Raw genomic sequence first — 21822 nt, forward strand, 5'->3', positions numbered from 1 at the left:
AAGTTATCAACTGCAATCGACTGTGTATGAATTTCTACAATGTTACTTTTTGATTATTATGTTTCTTTTTATGGTCTCACTGAAAACTATTTAAAGAATTTATTCTTAAAATGAAATTAGAGTTACTTTAATTCTTATTTTTGCTTTCATTCAATACCGGGATAACTTTTGACAGAACTATTCTTTTAATGTATGAATATGATTTCTTGTCTGCAGCTGATTTCCAATGTAACATCAAATTTTTCAGTTTTATTTGAAAGGAAAAAGTATCTTTGATGTTATGATTGAAAAAAAAAGAAATATTTTTAAATATTACTGTAATTCTTAGGTAATAATTGCTGAAATCATTTGAGTCTCGTAGAAAATGGCAGAAACCAGGAGGAAGAAAGATAACAAAACTTGTGGTGTATGTGGAGATCTTGCTTTAGGAAGTAATTTTAATGCCATCACATGTGAATCTTGCAAAGCTTTTTTCCGTAGAAATGCATTAAAACCAAAGGTATGGTTCCCTTTTTTTCTGTTTTTGCTAATTTTTCTAATTTGAATGGCATATGCACAATTAGTGCAATGCATGGTTTTATTCTTATATTTCAGCTTAAGACATTTTTCATGTAAGAAATGTGCAACTGTGAGATTTCTAAAGTTTTCTTTAAAAAAAAAAAAGATGTTATTTGGTTTTAGCTTCATTGCTTTAAAACCAGAAATAGAATATACTGTCTGACCACGGATTGTATGGAAAGACAAACATTCGTTTTACAGCCGGAAATGGACAAATCTATGATTTTTTAGCGATGTCAGCTTTTGCAGAAGCAGAGTCTCATTCAAATGAATGGAATATGCGCATCAAATTTTTACTTTTCCTTCTCATTCAGATAGATTCGTCTTATCTGGAAGTTTGAAAATTCCATACACTCCACGGTTGGACAGTAACTCTGCGAGCTTTAATATTGAAACTCTTCTGAACTTTTAACAAATTTCCTTTTGTTGACTTCTAATTGTACATATGGAAGAATCACTCATACCTAGTTGTCATACTACATTCAATGCACTTTTAGTTGTTCAAGCCCATTGAGAACCTTTTTTAAATTTCATATTTAGGATGAAAAAATAAAACTAGTATGTTGTGGCCATCACGAAACTTTCTTCTATATTTTTCTTCTTTTTTTTCTGATCCCTCCCCATGCTTGACGAGGAAGCAATATTCCCAACAAAATCAAAATTACACATGCAAAAACTTGACGACCATCCCAATGTCTGAATTATTACAAAAGCAAAGCAAAGAGCGAAAATTGAAAGTTATTTTAAAAGCCTTGCTTGAATTAATTACAAATATTTTATTTGTTAACAAACGCAAGATGGCAACAGTTAAAAATTTTAAATCATCGCGGTTTTGTGGTTATTTTCCAACAGTTAAAATCATGCGAAATACGCAGAGGACAGTCTATTACAATTTATCTTTCTTATTGTTGCATTTATAAAGCTATTTTTATTCACACAAAAAAAGCCCCCCCCCTCCCCATGGAGCAATTGGCGCCAAAATTGAACCAATGCCTATTTACATATAGATTGACATTTATTCCAAATTTCATCCAGAAGGTAGCATTACTTCCTGAGATACGGAACTCACAATCAAAAAAAAAGAATGTTCGATTGTGCCACCCCCTTTTCAGCTATTGACACCAAAATAGAGTCAGCACTTATAGCCTCTAGGGGCTACTTGTCGATAAATTTTTCTCTGATTCCGTTTATTATTTCTTAAGATACAGCAGTCACAATTGACGACAAAAAAAGTTCTATAGCTCAACCCTCGTTTGAGTTATTGGCACCAAAATTGAATCAGCACCTGTTCCTGTTAATGGCAACGTATGGACCGAATTTTGTTTGATTCCGCCAGTTACTTCCTGAGGAATAGCAAGCATGGGTAACTCAAAAAACGTCCCATTGCTCCACCCCCCTTGGAGGAATTCGTGCCAAAGACCAATGGGCACAAGTTCACATAGGGGCACATATGTGTACCAAATTTCGTTCAATTTCATGCGGTAGTTTTTGCTGCAGAGTGGCCACAAAAAACTGGTCACACACAGACGTGACATACACACGGACACACACACATACACACACACACACACACACACAGACTGGCAGACATTTTCCAAAAATAGTCGAAATGAACTCAGCACACCTAAAAACGTTCGAATCCGTCAAAATTCGAAATTTGAAAATTTGCACGAATCCAATACTTTCTTTTATATATTAGATATAGAAGAAAGTAAAAATAAATGCAGAATTGTAATTCTTATTCATTAACAAAGCTATTTTTAGACTAGTATGTTGTAGGAACTTCCACTGTAAGTGGTATTAAAGGAATGGAAGTCTGTTCGCAAAAACAATATTTAGTAGCCAATAACAAAGCCTATACGTGAAATACACCGCCAGCTCAGTCATTTCCAGCCGAGGACTGCAGTTTCGTGCTTATTAGCACTCATCAGCCCGGCATAGGAAAGTGACTGAGCTGGAGATGGAAAACCTCTTAAGGAAGCCAAGAGTGCCAAACAAACTGGTAGCTAATATAGAATTAGCGCAGACCAGACGAGTGACCGAAACAATGGTTCGGTTCAACTCGAAATTTTGAAGGCAAGGCAGGAATATACCTGCCTTGCAAACAAAGCCTATACTTAAGATCTGCGATTCTCTTCTGAAAATTTGCATGTTGCAGGCTAGAAATTTAAAATTCGTCACTTGTGAAAAACTTGCATTATAGCATTTCGCGGAAATTGGCCCACGTTGTTGTACAAGTCTACTGTACTGCCATAACTTTAAAGAAAACTATATACCAGGTCCTTCATTTAGAGGATCAGGAAGTTATCCCCCCCCCCCAGGTTTCAGAAATGTAATCTACACATGCATATTTGTGTATATATTTTGTTTTTGTTCTTTAATATGTATTGATATTAATTCTTTCGTCCCTTTGGGAAATTTTGAAATGACTTGCCTGCGACCTAAGGTATTATGCAGTAGGACTGAGTCATTGCAAGGTTCAATTGCACATCAGAAATTTGTTTGTCAGATCACTAGTTCACTTTTGTTTTCACCACATGAAATTGACTTCCTGTCTCCTCACTAACTCCTTTTGTCGAGGTATCTGTTCACTGCAACGTCATTGAGCTGTATCACATAATACTCCAGAAGCTTTCAGTGACTAACCGGATATTTTCTTTACGTCACATTTTGCTTTGGCCTTACTTACAAGGAGACGGCATGACCGTGGGGTCGGAGATTTGGGTCAATTTTATTTGTGGTGAAAGAGGACCCCTAGTACCTTACGTGGTTAAAGTAATACGACGCAATACTCGGAAAATTGTGAGAAAAATCGATTCAAAGTCCCCATGGAGTCTCCTATGCACCTTATGAGTTTAAAATATCAGTTTCTTGACGAGCCGCCACTAGCCTAGTTGGTTAAGGCGCGATCTTGTGCTCCAGAGATAGCATGATCGAATCCCACCCTGGACCCTTTTCTCTTTTTTTTTTGCTATCACAATAATTAATGGTAACCCTTTTCACCCCTATATTACTTTCTAAAATTTATTTTTGCCAAAGAGTGCAAACTTTTTCATTCACTGACAAACATTCTTGCTCGTTATTCTATACGGTTTGTTTTGCCTGGTAAAGGTTTTTGACCTGTGGACCCCTTAAGGGGACATCTGCTCATAAGACTGTGCGACCCTGTGAGAATTGCACTGCAGTTAATTTTTTCTATTTCATGGTGAACGTGAACCTACGTGTCTATTCCATTAAATACAAAGTTATCGTAAAATTAAAATCAAAAATGTTAGCTGAAAAAGTTGCTGGCTCTTCTTGAATAGGGGAGGAAATTCCCAAAGAATCCATGTACAATGGATTCGCTTGGTGCAACCTTGTAATGTTTACTGCTACAGACAAGTCAAAAATTTCATAAAGCACTTGCAAAATTGCAGCGAGTTGTTAGAGCAAAATAGAGAAATTAATTCCCATGAAGATTGTATAAAAATTCATTCAATTATTCACCATCAATTATCGTCCGTCACCAATATTCCAAGACATGATTCAATACGCCTGGTTTCCTTCTAAAATATCCACTATTCAAAATATTTTAATGAATGTTAATGAGGTATGTTTTTCTACTGATATTTTTCAAATTCCCTGCAATTGTAAAAAATACTTTCTGTTAGGCATAAATGCCTGTTAATAACAACAGTAAATAATTCTATCTCATCACCTCACAACACCAATAGTAAAAGAATGTTTTTCCTTACTTTTAATGTATTACCAATCATTCTGCATGACTGGAGTAAAAGATTCTTATCAGCACTCATGCACATTGGTGGAATCGAACGAATGTTTGGTTTCACTTTCCTCCACCTTTGGCGGGAACTCCGTAGTGGATGACGTCACATGGAAGCTTCTAGAAGGAATCTGATGACACATGTGCTTAACGATAGCAGTGACGAGTGTCCGTTCACGTGACTCGGATATGCTAATGACCCAGGGGATATTTAAACTGCTCGCGGCTTATGTTCTTTCTCTTTCATCATCTCTCGTTGTTGTAGGCGGTCCTCGTTGTAGGGCAGTGGCTAGATAGGTATTCGAACTTGCTTGTTCTTGCCCTTTATTGAAAATGATGAGCTGGAGTTAGCTTATTTGCTAATGGGTTTCTTCGTCGAAGTATTTAGTCATGCAGTTTGCATTGCTGTATTAGTTATCTCGTGCAAAAGTAGCATGTGGTGAGATTATGTTCTTAGTATTTATTTTTATCATTTACGGAGTATTTTAACTATTTACATTATTGTTTAAATAAATGTCATACATGTTAGAAATAGTTTATTAGTCTTATTTCAGAACTCACTCTGCTAGTATTAAAGGAAATATTGGGGAGATATTATTAGATTGGAAATTCTCCCCAACACTTTCATTTGTTGCGCAAGATGTCGCAAAAATTATTGCTTTGTTTCTTTCTATGATAACTACCACTGTGGTTTTTGTACATAATCATTAAAAAAATTGAATTTTTCCTTACAGACTTGGATATTCTCATTAAAAACTCAATGTTCCTCCTCACATACTTTAGAATGAAAAATATGAATTGTTTTAAATTGTTTTGCCAGAAGAAAAAGAAAATAATTAAAAAAGAAATGATGTAAATAAATTCTCAAAAATTATGAAGGGAAGAGAAATTATATTTCAATAATTGCTGTGATAACAAAAAAAAATCGGAATGTCCTATGAGCAGGTGTCTCTTATAACCGTAAGGGGACCACAGGTCAAAAACCTTTACTAGGCAAAACAAACCGTGCAGAATAACGAGCAAGAATGTTTTTCAGTGAATGAAAAAGTTTGCAATCTTTGGAAAAAATAAATTTCAGAAAGTAATGTAGGGGTGAAAAGCGTTACCACTAATTGTTCTGATAGCAAAAAAAAAGAAAGAAAAGGGTCCAGAGTGGGATTCGATCGTACTATCTCTGGAGCACAATATCGCACCTTAACCAACTAGGCTAGCAGCGGTGGCTTGTGGACTGACATTTTAAATTCAAAAGGCACCTAGGAGACTGCATGGCGACTTTAAATCGATTTTTATCATAATTTTCTGAGAATTTCGTTGCATTACTTTAACCACGTAAGGTACTAGGGGTCCTCTTTCACCACAAAAAAAATTGACGCAAATCTCCTACCCCATGGTCGAGCCGTTTCCTTGTTAGTTTATTTTTAAGCTCAAAATGATTTCAAATATATGCACATGTATTAGTGATGCATTGGTGTTGCCAAATAAAAATTATTGGGGCGGGGGGACCAACTTTTGTACTGTTAATTTCAAGTTGCTTCAAAAAAGTATATTATATATATATGTATATATATATATAGTAAAAATAGATTGGCAATATCATGATATTAGTCATAGTATATGAAAACTGAAACATCTTGATCAGCGTATTCACACAAAATAAAGAAACAAAATTCCACCTAAGAAAGTTTTCCAAGACAGCAGCACATGTGATAAAAATAACTGTGTTTAGTTTACGGTTGTTAATTTTTTATAAGATATTTTAATGCAGCGTTAACACTAGACAATATGATTTAATCATTTTTCATGTATTTTGAACTTAGTTAACCTACTGAAGCATAATATAAACATAGAAATGGGATGTCTGGGGGTTTCCACCCCGGAAATTTTTTGAAATTATTGTTCTTCAAACTCAGTTTTAGACAATTTTTGGTGATGTTTGGGAGAAGACAGGGCTGCCACTGCCGACTAAAAAAACGAGTATTGCGACTATTTTGAAGAGTTGCAGACTATGGCAACTATTTTAGCCTAAACTTTGACAAAAGCGACTATTTTATAAAAAAAAACTGCTACTATTTCAGCCAAAAAGTGACTAAAATGTAAAAAATATAACAGATGTAAAAAAAATGGAACTAAAAAAAATGCTTTAGCTTCAAGTATCATTGTCTGAACTTTCTAATTTTGAACTCACTCATGTCTGCCAAATTACTGGAGAAGTCGCTAATTGATTACCACTACAATTATATGGATGCTAGTTAAGGATCCAATTACTGAATACCGATTAATTGGCTGTTGATAATCGGCCGAATGATCCTAATGATTTTTATAATACTTCCAATTTCTCCATCATATTATTCTCTTACAATTTTGAGTTCAGAAATAGTTAATAGTTTATTTCTGTTTTTCTCCAGTTTCCTAATTTTTCCAAAATAATTTCAAAAGTTTATCTTATTTCTTTGAGAGACTTTTCATATTATTGTTAACTAAATTACATTATGTTTACTGGACATGAAAATTTAAAAATATTATGGTTTAGCTTGAGATCAGCAGGTTTATTTATTTGGAACACATTTAATTTAAATTTATTTTTTAGTTATTAGTAGCCATTTAATCTTTATTTTTTTTATTTTTATTAAACACTTTATTTTTTATTTAAAAAAAATTAAGATTATATAAAAGCACTATGGTAAAGAAGAAAAGCATCATCACATGGAAAATCTTGCAATGCAGTTTACATGTGTATAGTTATTCAACAGAGAGAGGGGGGGGGATATTACTTCAACCATCAGTTTGTAAAAAAAAAAAAGAAAAAAATTAAATAAAAAATAAAGTATGTATACTTTGTTATTTCAATCAAATGATATTCAATAATAATAAATTTTTTGTGGAATCAAAAATTAATAATTTAAAACGTAAGATGTAAAATGTATAATGTATTCATATGGATAATTAGAAGGAACAAAACTACTGGAAAAAAATATCGTTAAAAGCTGGGGTGAGGGTATCTTAACTTAAACTTATTAAATGATCCTTTAGTATTTCATTAAATTTTATGCACTTTGTTTTACTCTGTACACTTCCATTACGTGCTATAGAATGCGGCGTTGTTGAGTAATGTTTCCAGAAAATTATATTTATTTATTGTCAACAGATGTATTCATCATAATTTCTTGTTGAAGGTATGCTTAAAAAGATATTTTTTCCACGGATAATTTAACAGAAATCAGCCGAATGAGAATAATCGGCAAAGTGGACAATTAATCAGTGCATCCCTAATTATTACCATTTATGCCAAATTTCATGAAAATCGATGGAATGGTCTAGGTACTATGCGCGTCACAGAGATCCAGACATCCTGACAGAGAGACTTTGAGCTTTATTATTAGTAAAGATTTAAAAAATGTTGCAGTATCAAGATGGCATTTCTTTTTACCAATTTTCGTACCAAACGTAATGAAATACCAAAATTCATCTTTACGAATAATAAAGTTGAAAGTCTGTCTGGATTGTTGGAAGGGAAGGTATGATTGAAACTAACTCTTGCCCAAACAACGTAATACATTTAGCAGAGTGAAATTGGAGTTCGTGAATCAGTATAATTGAAGACGAATAGCTCATTAAACATCAATTCATTTATTAAAAGATAAAAAACAAAGTATATGGCTTTAACAAAAAGTAAATAAGGATAAGTATACCATTATTGCAAATACTCCGTTGACCTAGACTAATAAGTAATTATCAATTGACCCGACTATTGTTCATGAGGAACGAAGTCTTCAATGGACAAACGTCATACTACTTCAATTAAACAAAAAAGGCTAACAGCCTAAGCTTGCTGAACAAACAGCAAGTTGGCTTGCCTGACATGAGCCAACGCGTCTAGGCTGTGTAGGAAGTGAGAGAGAGATCAACTGATAACAGCTTCGCTTATATTCAGAATCTCATTAGCATATCTTCACTTCAATGCTACCTGATCGTGATCTTCAGTGGCCAAGCCCGAAGCGTGTGCACGTCACGTCACATGTTCTAGAAGAATCGACGTTAAAGTAGTGACGTCATGGGAAACGCCCACTACACGTGCCGTTCTCTATTCCAAGACTAGTTATGTCACGGATTCTAGCGTTCGTTAAGGAACAATGATATGAAAACTGCAAATATCTAAATGTTATCTAACATGATAAAAAATGATAATAAACCTTCACTTAGATTGACATACTATGTCTATCAAGGCCTCCCCATTATCATTTTGATAATCTAAAAAATTTGAAAACTGTATAATATTAAACAATCTTTAAAAATTTAGCCATATCCTTTTACAAAACACAATAACAATGTTAATAGAACAACAACAATTAGTAGAACACTTAATTCAACATTGATAACAGGAATTCCGGAGATCCGTAACGTCCGAGAAACACAACATCAGAAAACAGTTCATGTTCGAGGAAAGTTCATCTTGTCAAATCAATTTAAATTACTTCTCGATTGAAAGTTCCTTATACACATTTGCCTGAAAAACATGAAAAAATACACAAGTAACTGTTCAAATCAGCATGCGTAATACATTGTAAAAAAAACTCTAGGATTTCTAATATTGATCAATGATAAAATTCAATTTTTGAAAAAAAAAATTGATATACTATGTTTGAGTTCTATTTTAAGCTTCTCATAAAGCATTCTGCATCGCTAAGAGAAACTCAAACCAGTTTTTTTTTTTTTTTTTTTCAGTTTATCATAAACTTTTGGTCCTTTAAAAATTTGACCCTTAAAGTTGTGACCATTTAAAACTCCAGTTTTAATGTTTTTATACTTCTTGTTAGGTAAAAAAGAATTTAAAAGTTCATAAATATTTCGAAAAAGTAATTTTAACAATTTTACAATTTTTCCGTTCAAAAATTAATTAACCCTAATCCTATTTACTTCATCAATTACCCCACTGAAAAAGCGATCTAGTGGCTTTTACTTTACTTTTAACGAAGATAACAAACAATCAAATTGTTCACCTTGTAAGAGATTTAACATGAAAAATATCATATGATGTAAGTACAAATACGAATACTCAAAAGAGTTACAGAAAACATTTTCAAAATTTGGAAAAAAAAAAATTCTTAAAAACAATGTTATTTTTGTTCACAATAAATATTTTTAATAAATGTTTGCAATTCAAATCGGGTTTGAGATTTCGTGAAAATATCTACCAAATTTTCCTTACTTCGAATATATTTAATGTCAAAAACATTCTTACAAACTAGATCTCTAATAAAAAATAGTTTCACATCTATGTGTTCTCTTCTATGATTTTCAATAGGTGAATTTACAAAATCAATTGATGCTTGATTGTCAACAAAAAGAATAGATTTAAATTTAGATCTTTTGATTACTTTATTTTCAATGCATTCATCTAATACCCTATCAAACCACATCAATTCCTTAGCGGATTCAACAAATTCAGCCTCCATAGTGGATAAGCTTACATTTTTCTGTTTAAATGTACGCCATTCGATCGGCGATTTGTCTAGAAAAACAATTTGTCCGCCTAAGGATGTGCGATCGTCTCGATTTGACGCGAAGTCAGAATCCGAGAAAGTAATCAATTGAATTTTGCTGCATTGTAACTTTAGTTTTAAATCTCTCGTTTTCCAAACATATCCGAGTAATTTGACAAGGCCATTCCAATGAATTATACCAGGATTTGATTGGAATTGACTAAAAATATTTACTGCATATGCGATGTCTGGACAAGTTCTATTTGCTACAAATGCTAAGCAACCTACTAAATTTCTATACGGATATTTTGTCATTTCTTTTACTTCATCATCAGTTTTAGGACAATCAACATTTGAATAAATGACTCCTTTGCTAATGGGTAAAGGTGCTACAGGAGTGTTAAAATTTTCGAAACGTTCATAAATTTCCTGAATATATTCCGATTGACTTAAACACAAATCATTTTCTTCGTTTAAGAAATCTACCCCTAGCAATTTGCGTGTTTTTCCTAATACTTTTAGATCGAAGTATTCATTCAACATGTTGATTCGCTATTTATATAACATTCATTTTTACCAAATAAAACAATGTCGTCGACATAAAGAAGTAAAATTACATATTCATTGAAATAAACACAATTACAACTTGAAAATTTTGAAAAACCAATTTTATACAAAACTTTTTCCATTTCATAATACCATAAACGGCCACTTTGATGTAAGCCGTATATAGCCCTTTTGAGTTTACAGTATAAATGTTCTTTACCTTTAATTTCAAAACCTGGAGGTTGTGTCATAAATATGGTTTCCTCTAAAGGTGCATACAAATACGCGCATTTAATATCACATTGAATATGCATCCATTTTTCACATACTACTAATAGTGCGAAAAAAAATCTAATTATGCCGAATTGGACCACCGGAGAGTAGGTCTCCCAAAAATTTAGGCCCCTGATCTGTGTATGACCTTGAGCTCATAATCTACTTTTGAAACGTACTACCTGGCCTTCCTCATTTTTCTTTACCGAATAAACCCATCTCGATCCTATTGGTACCGTATTTTCAGGCAATTCAGATAATTTCCACACCTCGCGATTTAACATCACGTCATATTCCTCTTTCATTGATGCATTCCATTGATCCCATTCTTTTGATTTTAATGCCTGTTTGTAAGTACTCAGAACTTTAATTTCCTCCTCTAGTCATGAAGAATTCAAATCTACCTTTGGTCTATTAGCGGAAATTTCACCTTCAAATAGGTCCTTGCCTACGAAACTAAACATATTTGGATCATACGCGATATTATGTTTATTGCAATATTTGTGAACATCATGCATGGATCTTAATCTGGTATTTTTCCCTTTCTCAAAAAAATAAATATCATTCCTAGAACTATCCGTCCTGGGTCTAACTTTTCTAACCCAAGTTACACTTTTTAAAGGTTTACTTTTCCCGTCAACTTCGCTTTCTGATTCTGATTGTAATTCGCTTTGACTAGTTTCCCCCTCCTCACTGAAAACAGATTCTTCTGCCGTCTCGTCAAGGTCAGAACTTTCGACTTGAGTGAGAGGCCAATTTGGGGTGACTTTTTCTTTCTCTTTTACGCTCGCGAATTCATCTTTGTAGAAAGTGTTTTCTTTGAAGGACACGTCTATGGATTCTATAATTTTATTGAGTTCAGGAACAAAAATACGATATCCTTTTCGTTTAAAAGCATAACCGGCCAACACTCCTTTTTGAGCTTTTGCATCGAGTTTATTTCTTAAATTCTTTTGTATAGCTACGAATACAACTGTGCCAAATGCTCTTAAATGACGAGCCGAAGGTTTTCTGCCTCCGTACAGTTCAAAAGGTGTCTTTTTCTGGTTTTTGTGGCAGACGTGATTCCACGTATAGACAAAATATAACATGGCTTCAGGCCAGAAATTTTGTGGTAATCCGCTTTCTTGAAGTATTACGCGAGTTGCGTTAGCTACCACCCTGTTAAAGACTTCCGCTACTCCATTTTGCATCGGAGTAAAAGGTACAGTTAATTCGTGCTTTATGCCTTTTTCTTTCAAGGACGTAGCCAAGGGGGGGGTCCATGGGGTCCGGACCCCCCCCCCCTTCCCGAAAGACCACTGTCTGCTTTTTCTCGGTTGTTGCACCTCACGACAACAAAAATTTTCCAAAGAGAGAAATTTTATGAAACCCGGTATTTTCCCCTTAAATATTCCCATTTATCGACAATTTTCTCGCGTCCGAGTCAATTCAGAACACGAGAACCTCGTGAAATAACTGCGGGTTCCCAGTTGCCGCCGGTCTCTTCCTGTATCGCGAAGAATCCGTCCGAAAACGACGAATTTCCAATTCAACCTAACTGGGTTGTGACCTTGAAATTCGGCCCCTCTCCCTCAGCCCACCAAATTGCCATCGGCAAAGTAATTGAAAACAAACATTCCCCAGTCTCATTGGGGTGATTTTCTTTCTTTCTTCTTTTCGTTTTGACTCTTTTCCCGTTTGGACTTGATTTCCTAGACACATGGTGCACGAAGGACAGCCAGAGTGAGGTGCATCCCTAGTGAATTAGTAATTGAAATTCCTATTATTTTCTGTTTTAACCCACAGTTTTTTTCTACCACGCGCTTATAGGAAACATATCTTGAACAAAATTGTAATCAGAAGAAAATTAAGTGTACATAAACTAGGTAAGTTGTAGTGTTTCCTTTTAAAGTTTTCTTAACAATACGAGCAATTTATGTGTTAATATGTTTTCCCATTTAAAAACTAAGTTCCGACAGCATCGGAAAAAAAATTCTACACATTTCGTGTGATTGAGGATGAGAAAAAATAAATATTAATTATTAATTTATTTTTGAACTTTATATTTTTGGTATGATTTATTTCAGATTCATTTTATATTTTGATTAATAATCTTATTTAAACTTTTAGTTTATTTTTAACAATAATAGATTGCTTATCTCCCCGGAAGCTTACAACTTTTAAACTGTAATCCTGAAAAGTTCGTTTTTTTTTTTTTTTTTTTTGAACATAAGTGAATAAATAAATTTGAAATTGATGCAACGAAATTACTTTTCGCTGCATCAAAATTTTATGAAGCGAAGAATGAAATTGAAAATTACTTGAATATTTTACTGTAATCAGTTTATAAAATTGCAAGTTCGGCCATATTAACACATGTAATTTAAAAGTAATTATTAGAAATTCGTACTTTTAAATCTTACTGAAATGTGAGTCTATGGTCCCAAGAGAAGAGCAGCTAGTCATTTTTAACTGAAGAAAAAAAACTTTCTTCGATGTTGTTCCGTTTTTCAAGAAAAGCATATTTGTATTTGTTTCATTGGAATAAATTTTCTGATTAGTATTTACCGCCTTTTTACTGAGGAATTATTTAATAAGCGTCTATGCATCCATCATTAGTAAATTGCGAAGGTAGCATTAAACGTAGCAAAAAACGGACATGTGCATTTAACTATAAAATTACTAGGTGAAAGTTTCTGCTATTTACTGCGCATATAATTAAAAAAAGGTCAATGCGAGGTACATTTTCTTGTGTTTTTCACGTCTATATTAGATTTTTTTTTAACTCTTAATTTCTTCAAGTTAAAATTATTTGCTATTTCTTGCAATAGAATATCTTTTACTAACATCACATGAAAGAAAAAAAAAAGTCATTACCTACATTATAAAATATGATATGCTTTCGAGAATGCATGATTACAAAATCGCTCCTAGAATGGAAGTTATACCAATTTGAAAATGAAAGAATCAGAAGTGTTATTATTGTTAGATGAATTTTGGAAGGTAGATTTAAATCATTACTGGATTTTTAACCACAATCATTCTAAGATTTTTTTACAAAAGATTGTCTTTAGGCTTTTGAACATCAGATTATTGTTGAGCAAAAAATTTAAAAACTGAGGCTATAAGAAACCTATAAGTTTTGATTTCAAAAATTGGCTAGCTTTATGCATATTACATATTGTTGGAAATGTATCTAATTTAATGCTACTGTATTATCGCAATCGCAAACGGGACGAAGATTACCTTAATGATCAAAATTTGACGTTTGACTCCAAATCATGAAATTTTCGAGTCGAACACTTGCTTACTGCTAATAAAGACAGTAAAGTAACCAGGTTATAATCAAATATTGACACGATAATTCGTAATAGAGTATATTGCCATTTTCCCTGTAGTAACAATTATATTTTTAATTTGAAAAAGACTCATTTGTACAGAAGTTTTTTTTGTATTGGCAGAATAAACTGAACTCGTGTTTGGTGGTGAGATAGGTGGGTGCGATGCCTCCTCTTGATCTTTTAAATGAAACATCAAATTGAAAACATCAGAGGAAAATCGCCAATAATGTTTAAATCATTCATGACCTTATAAAAAACATTTATAAAAAGCAATCATTTGCATTTTTTCCAAAATGTTGTTAAAATAAAAATACATAGATGCTTAATTTCATTCACCATACATTCCATTACTCGACAGTTAAAAGATCTCTCAGGTATTCGTTTGGCTTGACAAAATTAAACCCCTAGTGCAGTTTCGCACCGAAGAGAGCTCAAGTGTCTCCATCTGGTGGAAACTCGGCATCGAAATTTCCTGTGCAGTTACATCCGCGCCTTAATAGCCATATCGGTGGTTTGCACTAGGTCCGAAAAGGCTAAAGCCTCTAACGAAGCCCCATTAGAAAGAAAAAAAAAATACCATAACGGATCCTAAGATAGCTTATTTTACCAATTCGTTTTGCAAAAAAATAATAACGATTTTAAAAAAACGGCAATACGCATTTTTTTTTTTTTAATGATTGCAACAAAGGAAGTCTCCATCCATCAAAGAGTTAATAGTTTGTTCAAGTTTTTAAATGATGGTTAGAAATGATAATTAGAAAACGGATAAAATTAGAAACTTCATTCAATTTCGTATAATCAAAAGAATGTTATAAAGTAGATAAATAAAGAACTAGTTCAAGCTTTTTAAATGAAACCTTGCTAATATTTTCGTCGAGAGGGTGGTTGAATTTTGTCAGAAATCTTGTTCAAATCGGACAGGGTGGCGGAATTACGTTATATTGCATTCATAGTTATACATTCGACTCGATAGATATAGATTTCTTTATTTTTTTCAAATAAAATGACTTGTACATATTTTGTTGAAATATATTACAAAGCTTTAATATTTTATTAAACTATTACCTGCGTTTTCCAAGTAATTCATAGAACAGTTTTCGTTTTCCGATTTTCTTTTATTGTGAACTTTTTATTAATAGGAATTATATCACTCATTCTCAAAGCATCAGAACAGAGGAAGCTTATGTGATGGAATTTTTCTATCCATGTATGAAAACTTAGTATGGGAAAACTTTTAGTTTAACGTTAATTTTATAAACTCACAATAATTTTTTTGCCACTTAATGTAAAATTTTTGTTAAATAATTTTTTAATAAATGCTCTATCAATTTCAATTATTTAATTAATTTTAGTTAATTATCATATTTTAATAATTAGTTTTAATTGGATTTATTTTTTAACGTAAATATGAGCTACTAATTTTGCTTTAGCATGCCTCCTCTTTTGAAGTTCGTGAAACCTTGGACCCCCCCCCTTAACAAAGTTCTAGCTACGTGCCTGTTTCTTTACAAAACTCATCAAACTCATTGTTTACAAACTCAGACCCATTATCTGTTCTTACAAATTTTACATTTTTACCAATAAAGTTTTCTGCTCTTAAAATATGGTACTTCAAAATTTCAGGAACTAGGCTTTTATTACAAATTGGATAAAGTGAACATCTCCGAGAAAAATCATCGATTATGGATAAATAATATCTTTCTCCATTCCTTCCCTTGACACTATATGGTCCCCAAACGTCAGCGTGAAGGAGTTCAATCAGTCGTTTCGACCGAATATTATCTATAGACTTAAAACTAACGCGTTTGAACTTTCCGATTTTACAATTGTCACAATTTAGTTTTATACTTTTAAATTTGGGTAAACCATTAACGGATTTTAAATCACCGGTTTGTCTGATAGAATCTACGTTCACATGAGCAAATCGCTTATGCCAAGTTTCCAAATCTACTGAATTATTTTCAGGAATGGGATTCTTATCTACATGATTATTCTCAGAGATTTCACTATCCACAGTTTCAACAATATACATGCCATTTTCAAGTTTTGCTTTAAAAATTGGACCCTTTTGGCTAGATACCTCCACGAAACCTCCTCCCCCTACAAATTTTGCACCACCCTGGTCAAATTTAGTACCAGATAAAATATTACGACGTAATTGGGGAGAATACAATACATTTTGTAAAATTAGTATTTTCACCAAAATTAACTTTAACATCTCCTTTTCCGACAATTGGAAAGGTTTTCTCCTTTACTGCTACCGCCATACGAACATCCCGAACTTTCTCAAAATTCACGAACCAGTCCTTTCTGAAGGAAAAATGATTGGAGGCGGCTGTTTCAAAGGTAAATAGGTTCCTAGATCGCCCTGTGCCTGAATGACTTAAATTAGCTTCAGAGACAAAATATAATTCGTACTCACGTCTGTCGTTCGAAAATGACCATCTCCGTCCTTTGGAATTCCATCGGCGACCTCGACTTCGGTTTCTACTTCGGTTCCATCTATTGGGTCTGTTACTCCTCTGCTGGGGTGAGACTTCTCGGGGATAACCTCGTTGAGTCGTTTGGTGGTCCCCTGGTGGATGACACTTTTCCGGCATGGACATACACGCTTAATGTGGCCCTTTCGCCACACGAGTGGCAGATAATCTTTGTCATATATGCATATGAATTGGCTTCTTTCTCCATATTAAGGTTCTGGCGACCCTCTTCTACTATCAGATCAATGACAACCTTATCAAATCTAAACTCAGGTGCAGGACATGTGAGAATGTTCTGGACAATATTGTCATATGATCTAGGTAAATTTTGGAGAAGGTGAAACGTCAGGTAATCCTCGGGAAACTCTGGATAACCTAATTTTATGTTATCAAAAATTCGTTGAAGGCGAGCGGCGAATAAATTTAATTTTTCTCCCTTTTCAAGATGGCACTGATTTAATTGATTAAAATTTTGCATTTGAACGCAACGATTATTAGGGAAGAAATGATCCCTTAATTTCTTCCATGACTCCGCAGGATCTTCTATATTTTCAATGATTTTCTTTAAACTTTGGTTGATATTTAAAAAAATTATTGACAGCGCGGCTCTTCTTCGTATTTCGTAATCGCGAACATCTCTAGCGGTGATTTCGGCTTCCTTGTTGATAACGGGCACTTTTTCCGATCCATCTACAATGGACCACGCATTCCTGTCCATAAGAAGGAATTTTGCATTGATTGCCCATTCCGTATAATTTTCATTCGTAAGTGGCCCTATGGTAACCCCAGAAGTAGCCATTATAAATCTTGACTTTTAAATTCGCATGCGCGATAAAAAGAGTCTTGGATGAAAAACTCCTACAGTTCCATTAGGTAGAAAAAGAGTTCACTTCCAAAAAATTGCCGCTTCAAATATCAACTAGTGTATTTTTTCCACAAACATCCGAGATCTCTATGAAATTTCGTAATTTGACTGAAGAACATCGGTAAAGGAAACGACTAACACCATTTTCTTACACATCGCTCGTTACGGCCTCCCCGAATAAAACTTTCTTGCACAGTGGTAATTGCTCGAAAAAAAATAAAATTTTATTCTCAAAAAAATTTACAACTTCATTTGAAAGTTCTTTGAAAGTGAACTTAGAGTTCACTTTCAAAGAACTCTACAGGGGAAAGGCAATCTGGGCCCATAACCCCTTGTTGGATGGGAAGGTATGATTGAAACTAACTCTTGCCCAAACAACGTAATACATTTAGCAGAGTGAAATTGGAGTTCGTGAATCAGTATAATTGAAGACGAATAGCTCATTAAACATCAATTAATTTATTAAAAGATAAAAAACAAAGTATATGGCTTTAACAAAAAGTAAATAAGGATAAGTATACCATTATTGCAAATACCCCGTTGACCTAGACTAATAAGTAATTATCAATTGACCCGACTATCGTTCATGAGGAACGAAGTCTTCAATGGACAAACGTCATACTATTTCAATTAAACAAAAAGGCTAACAGCCTAAGCTTGCTGAACAAACAGCAAGTTGGCTTGCCTGACATGAGCCAACGCGTCTAGACTGTGCAAGAAGTGAGAGAGAGATCAACTGATAACAGCTTCGCTTATATTCAGAATCTCATTAGCATATCTTCACTTCAATGCTACCTGATCGTGATCTTCAGTGGCCAAGCCCGAAGCGTGTGCACGTGACGTCACATGTTCTAGAAGAATCGACGTTAAAGTAGTCACGCCATGGGCAACGCCCAGTACACGTGCCGTTCTCTATTCCAAGACTAGTTACGCCACGGATTCTAGCGTTCGTTAAGGAACAATGATATGAAAACTGCAAATATCTAAATGTTATCTAACATGATAAAAAATGATAATAAACCTTCACTTAGATTGACATACTATGTCTATCATGGATCTTTGTGACGCGCATAGCGCTTAGACCATTCGGCCAATTTTCATGAAATTTTGCACAGAATTAGTTTATAGCATGGGGGTGTGCACCTCAAAGCGATTTTTCCAAAATTCAATTTTGTTCTTTTTCTATTCAATTTTAAGAACTTTTCACTGAGGAAATTATCGCAACAAGGGTGACTAAATTACCAAATTATCATAACGTAGAACCGTAGCATGGGCAAGCATAGCAAAGTGGCGAGAACATAGCAAATTGGTGAGAAATTCATCATCAGTTATTTAAATATACAGATGAACCAAATGACCTTTTAATTTTCTACTATGGGTAAAGCCGTGCAGGCACCACTAGTTTGTAAATAAAATTTGAAGATAGTTATGAATTTGTTTGCTGATTGAGTAGTTTAATATTTGCGTTAAGTAGGAGTGTTTTGCAGGTGCTCCCTCAAAAGTTTTTTGTTAGGAACACATTTTTAGACTATTTGGTGGTTTATAAGAAGAAGGGAGGCTTTGGTGATCCCCCTCCGGAAGATTTTTGAAATTTAATGGTATATTTTGGAAAACAATTACTTGCTAGCGTTGGTTTCTTGAAGGGAAAGAATGAGATTCAGGAATTCTCCCCAGTCGTTTTTTGATATTAGAACTTCAAAAACACAATTTTAGTTATCTGTAGTGGTGCTAAAAACCATGGGATTTGGGGACTTTCCCACCGGAAAAAAAAATCGGAATTGAAGTCCTAAAAATACAATTGTAAGCTTTGATGATGTAGCAGAAGACATGGGGCTCAAAACATTTTCCCAGAAACTTTTTGACGTAGGAGTTCTAAAAATGCTGTTTTAGACGATTTTTAAATAAAGTTGAAAGATGAGGCATAGCTGCCAAGTGCTCCGTTTTTCCCGGAGTTTCACCGATTTTTATTGCGTACTCCGAAAATCCGATTTATTCTAATAAACTCCGATTTTTCGACTTTTCTTCACTTATCGATTTCAGAAGAAATTTCCTTATCCTTAAAGGCAGGAATTATGTACAAACTAGTGATGAGCATAATCGAGTTCTCATAATCGAATCACTCGATTATTCAAGATCATTCGAGAACTCGATTACCACGAGTTCTCGATTATCACTTCTCGAGTTCTCGAGCGATGAACTTCTCGAGTACTCGATTATCACTTTTCGAGTTCTCGAGCGATGAACTTCTCGAGTTCTCGATTATCACTTTTCGAGTTCTCGAGCGATGAACTTCTCGAGTTCTCGATCATCACTTTCTGAGAACTCGAGCGATCAACTGCTCGAGTTCTCGCTTTGAACTTCTCGAGATGTTGAGTTCTCGAGATGTTGAGTTCTCGAGATGTTGAGTTCTCGAGATGTTGAGTTCTCGAGATATTGAGTTCTCGAGATGTCAATCACTCGAGCAGTGTAATCTTCGATCGATTTGATAATCAAATGAACCTCTCAATATAGTTGACTTCTGACAAGGGTGCCCACTTATGGAGGGGGGGGGGGTCATGGCGCAGACTGTGCTATTGACATTTGGGGGGGGGCGTTTTAAGGGGTATTTTTCCCATTTGTTGGGTGGAGGTCTCTGCGATATTGAGGGTGGGGGGCTTGACCTGAGGGCGGGTGGGCAACCTTGCTTCTGAAGTGTTTTAGTTACAGGGGCGGATACGTCATTTAGGCGGTCAAAGTTAATGATTTTACTTATGAATGAGCATGGTTTTTTTGTCTTCCGAAAAAATTTGCATTGAAACCTTTTAACCCTTCCCCCAGAAAGACGGGCTGCGCTGAGGAGCCCACAGGGGAGGTGGGTCATTGCGCAGACTGCGCCATTGAAATTCCTAATGGACGTTAGACTTTTTTATGGAGTGTCCATCTTGAGGGGGAAAGAGGATCCCTAATTTTAAAAAGTGTGCCAGCACACTTGAGGAATAGATACCCTTGCGATATAAATGGTATTACAATCAAATAATTGCCTTTCTAATGTTTCATTCGAATAGTGATATAATTGAATGTATACTGTTGAATGCTTGATTATCAAATGATTCTTTGGGGATGCTTGGTAGTCTAATGATATGTTTTGAGCGAAAGGTGTTAATGAATGAACACATGGACGGGTCTGTGGGAGACATGTGTCGTGTGTCCCGGTGGTGGAAGTAAAGGTTGGAGACGCTTATAAGGTTCTAACTTGAGAGCCATTAAAATTATAGTTCAGGTAAAAAGGGGGAATACTAAAGTTGAAAACCTGAGGGGACGTCTTCCCCCTTACGTTCACCTTCGACTATACGATTGGGTAATGATACAAGTGTAATAGGCAATAACAAACGTTTTAGAGCCCAAATATACAGATCACTGCAGACACGTGTTTCGGGATTTCAAGGAACCCTTTTTTCAACGCAAAATAGTGAGATTGTGGATGTAAGGACATTACTGGATGTCTTTACGAACCATTCATTAATTACGTAAGGGTCCCGAGGGGGTAGGGTTGGAAAAATGCCTACATACTTTGAGGAAGGGGGAGGGGTTCAAACGCATTCTTACGCAGTATTTTCCAAGCCGATGTTTCATTTGCGTCTGGAAAATAAAAACGTATTAGGATGACTGTTTTTTATTTGTTTTACGAAGAATTAATTATGTAAAACATAATAAAAGAATTGCACTATGTATGGCATGTTTTATTTTTAACTACTATCGCATCATATACAAAAAAAAAATGTCGAAAACACATTCAGTCTAGATTCCAACTTTTTAGTAAATATTGCTTCACACAAAAAGGTTTAATGTAATAATAGTGAATTAAATATCGATTCCAGTGATATTAGATTAGTTATTTCATTATTTCGAAAAACGAAATGGAATCTTACGTAAGAATACGGGGAGGGGTTTGAAAAACCTTACGTACCTTTACATGGGGGGAAGGGGTCAAAAATGGACAAAATCATCCATACGTAACAAAGGAATGGCCCCCTATATGTAAAAGCTTACTATTTTGTTGAAAAAAGGGTACCTTAAAACTCCAAAACACGTTTCTGCAGTACTACATTTGGGATACAAAACGTTTGTTATTTCATGTTACTTCTCGGCACAAAGGTACTTAGTTATTTCTTAATAAAACAAGTGGTTAACTTCTCGTGTAATTCATTCCTATGAGTGCAAATAAGAGGGGAAGTGAGGGGGAGTTTTGACGTAAACTGCGGGATTGTAATTTTTAGGGGATTTTGTCTCTTTTGGGGGGTATTGCTTTTGGGGGAAGAGCTTCATAGGTGGTGATCTTTGCTCTTGGAATGGATAGATTTGGAATGATTTTTAAAATCGAATGATTGCTTTTCTCTTGCTTTATTCGAATGGGGTAATAGTTGAATGTTTGGCTTCGAATTTTCGATAATTGTGAGATTCCTTAATAATCGAACGATATTTTTAGAACGAAAATTGTTAATTATCATATGAGCGGATTTATGGAGGGGCATGTGTTGTGTGAGTGGCGGATACA

At 34.4% G+C, this 21822-nt stretch overlaps 1 protein-coding gene across 4 annotated transcripts in view; it reads left to right on the forward strand.

Annotated features, from left to right (window-relative positions):
• The window catches only part of LOC129233132 (nuclear hormone receptor HR96-like), a 65716-nt gene that overhangs the window by 28541 nt on the left and 15353 nt on the right, over nucleotides 1-21822 (forward strand). For all 4 annotated transcript variants that reach the window (XM_054867198.1, XM_054867204.1, XM_054867219.1 and 1 more), the window contains one exon: nucleotides 329-499. In XM_054867198.1, coding sequence (XP_054723173.1) covers nucleotides 365-499 — 135 coding nt within the window. In that variant the 5' untranslated portion in view covers nucleotides 329-364. The remainder of the gene's footprint in view (nucleotides 1-328; nucleotides 500-21822) is intronic.

The sequence above is a fragment of the Uloborus diversus genome, chromosome 1, assembly GCF_026930045.1.
Source record: "Uloborus diversus isolate 005 chromosome 1, Udiv.v.3.1, whole genome shotgun sequence".
Classification (NCBI taxonomy): domain Eukaryota; kingdom Metazoa; phylum Arthropoda; class Arachnida; order Araneae; family Uloboridae; genus Uloborus; species Uloborus diversus.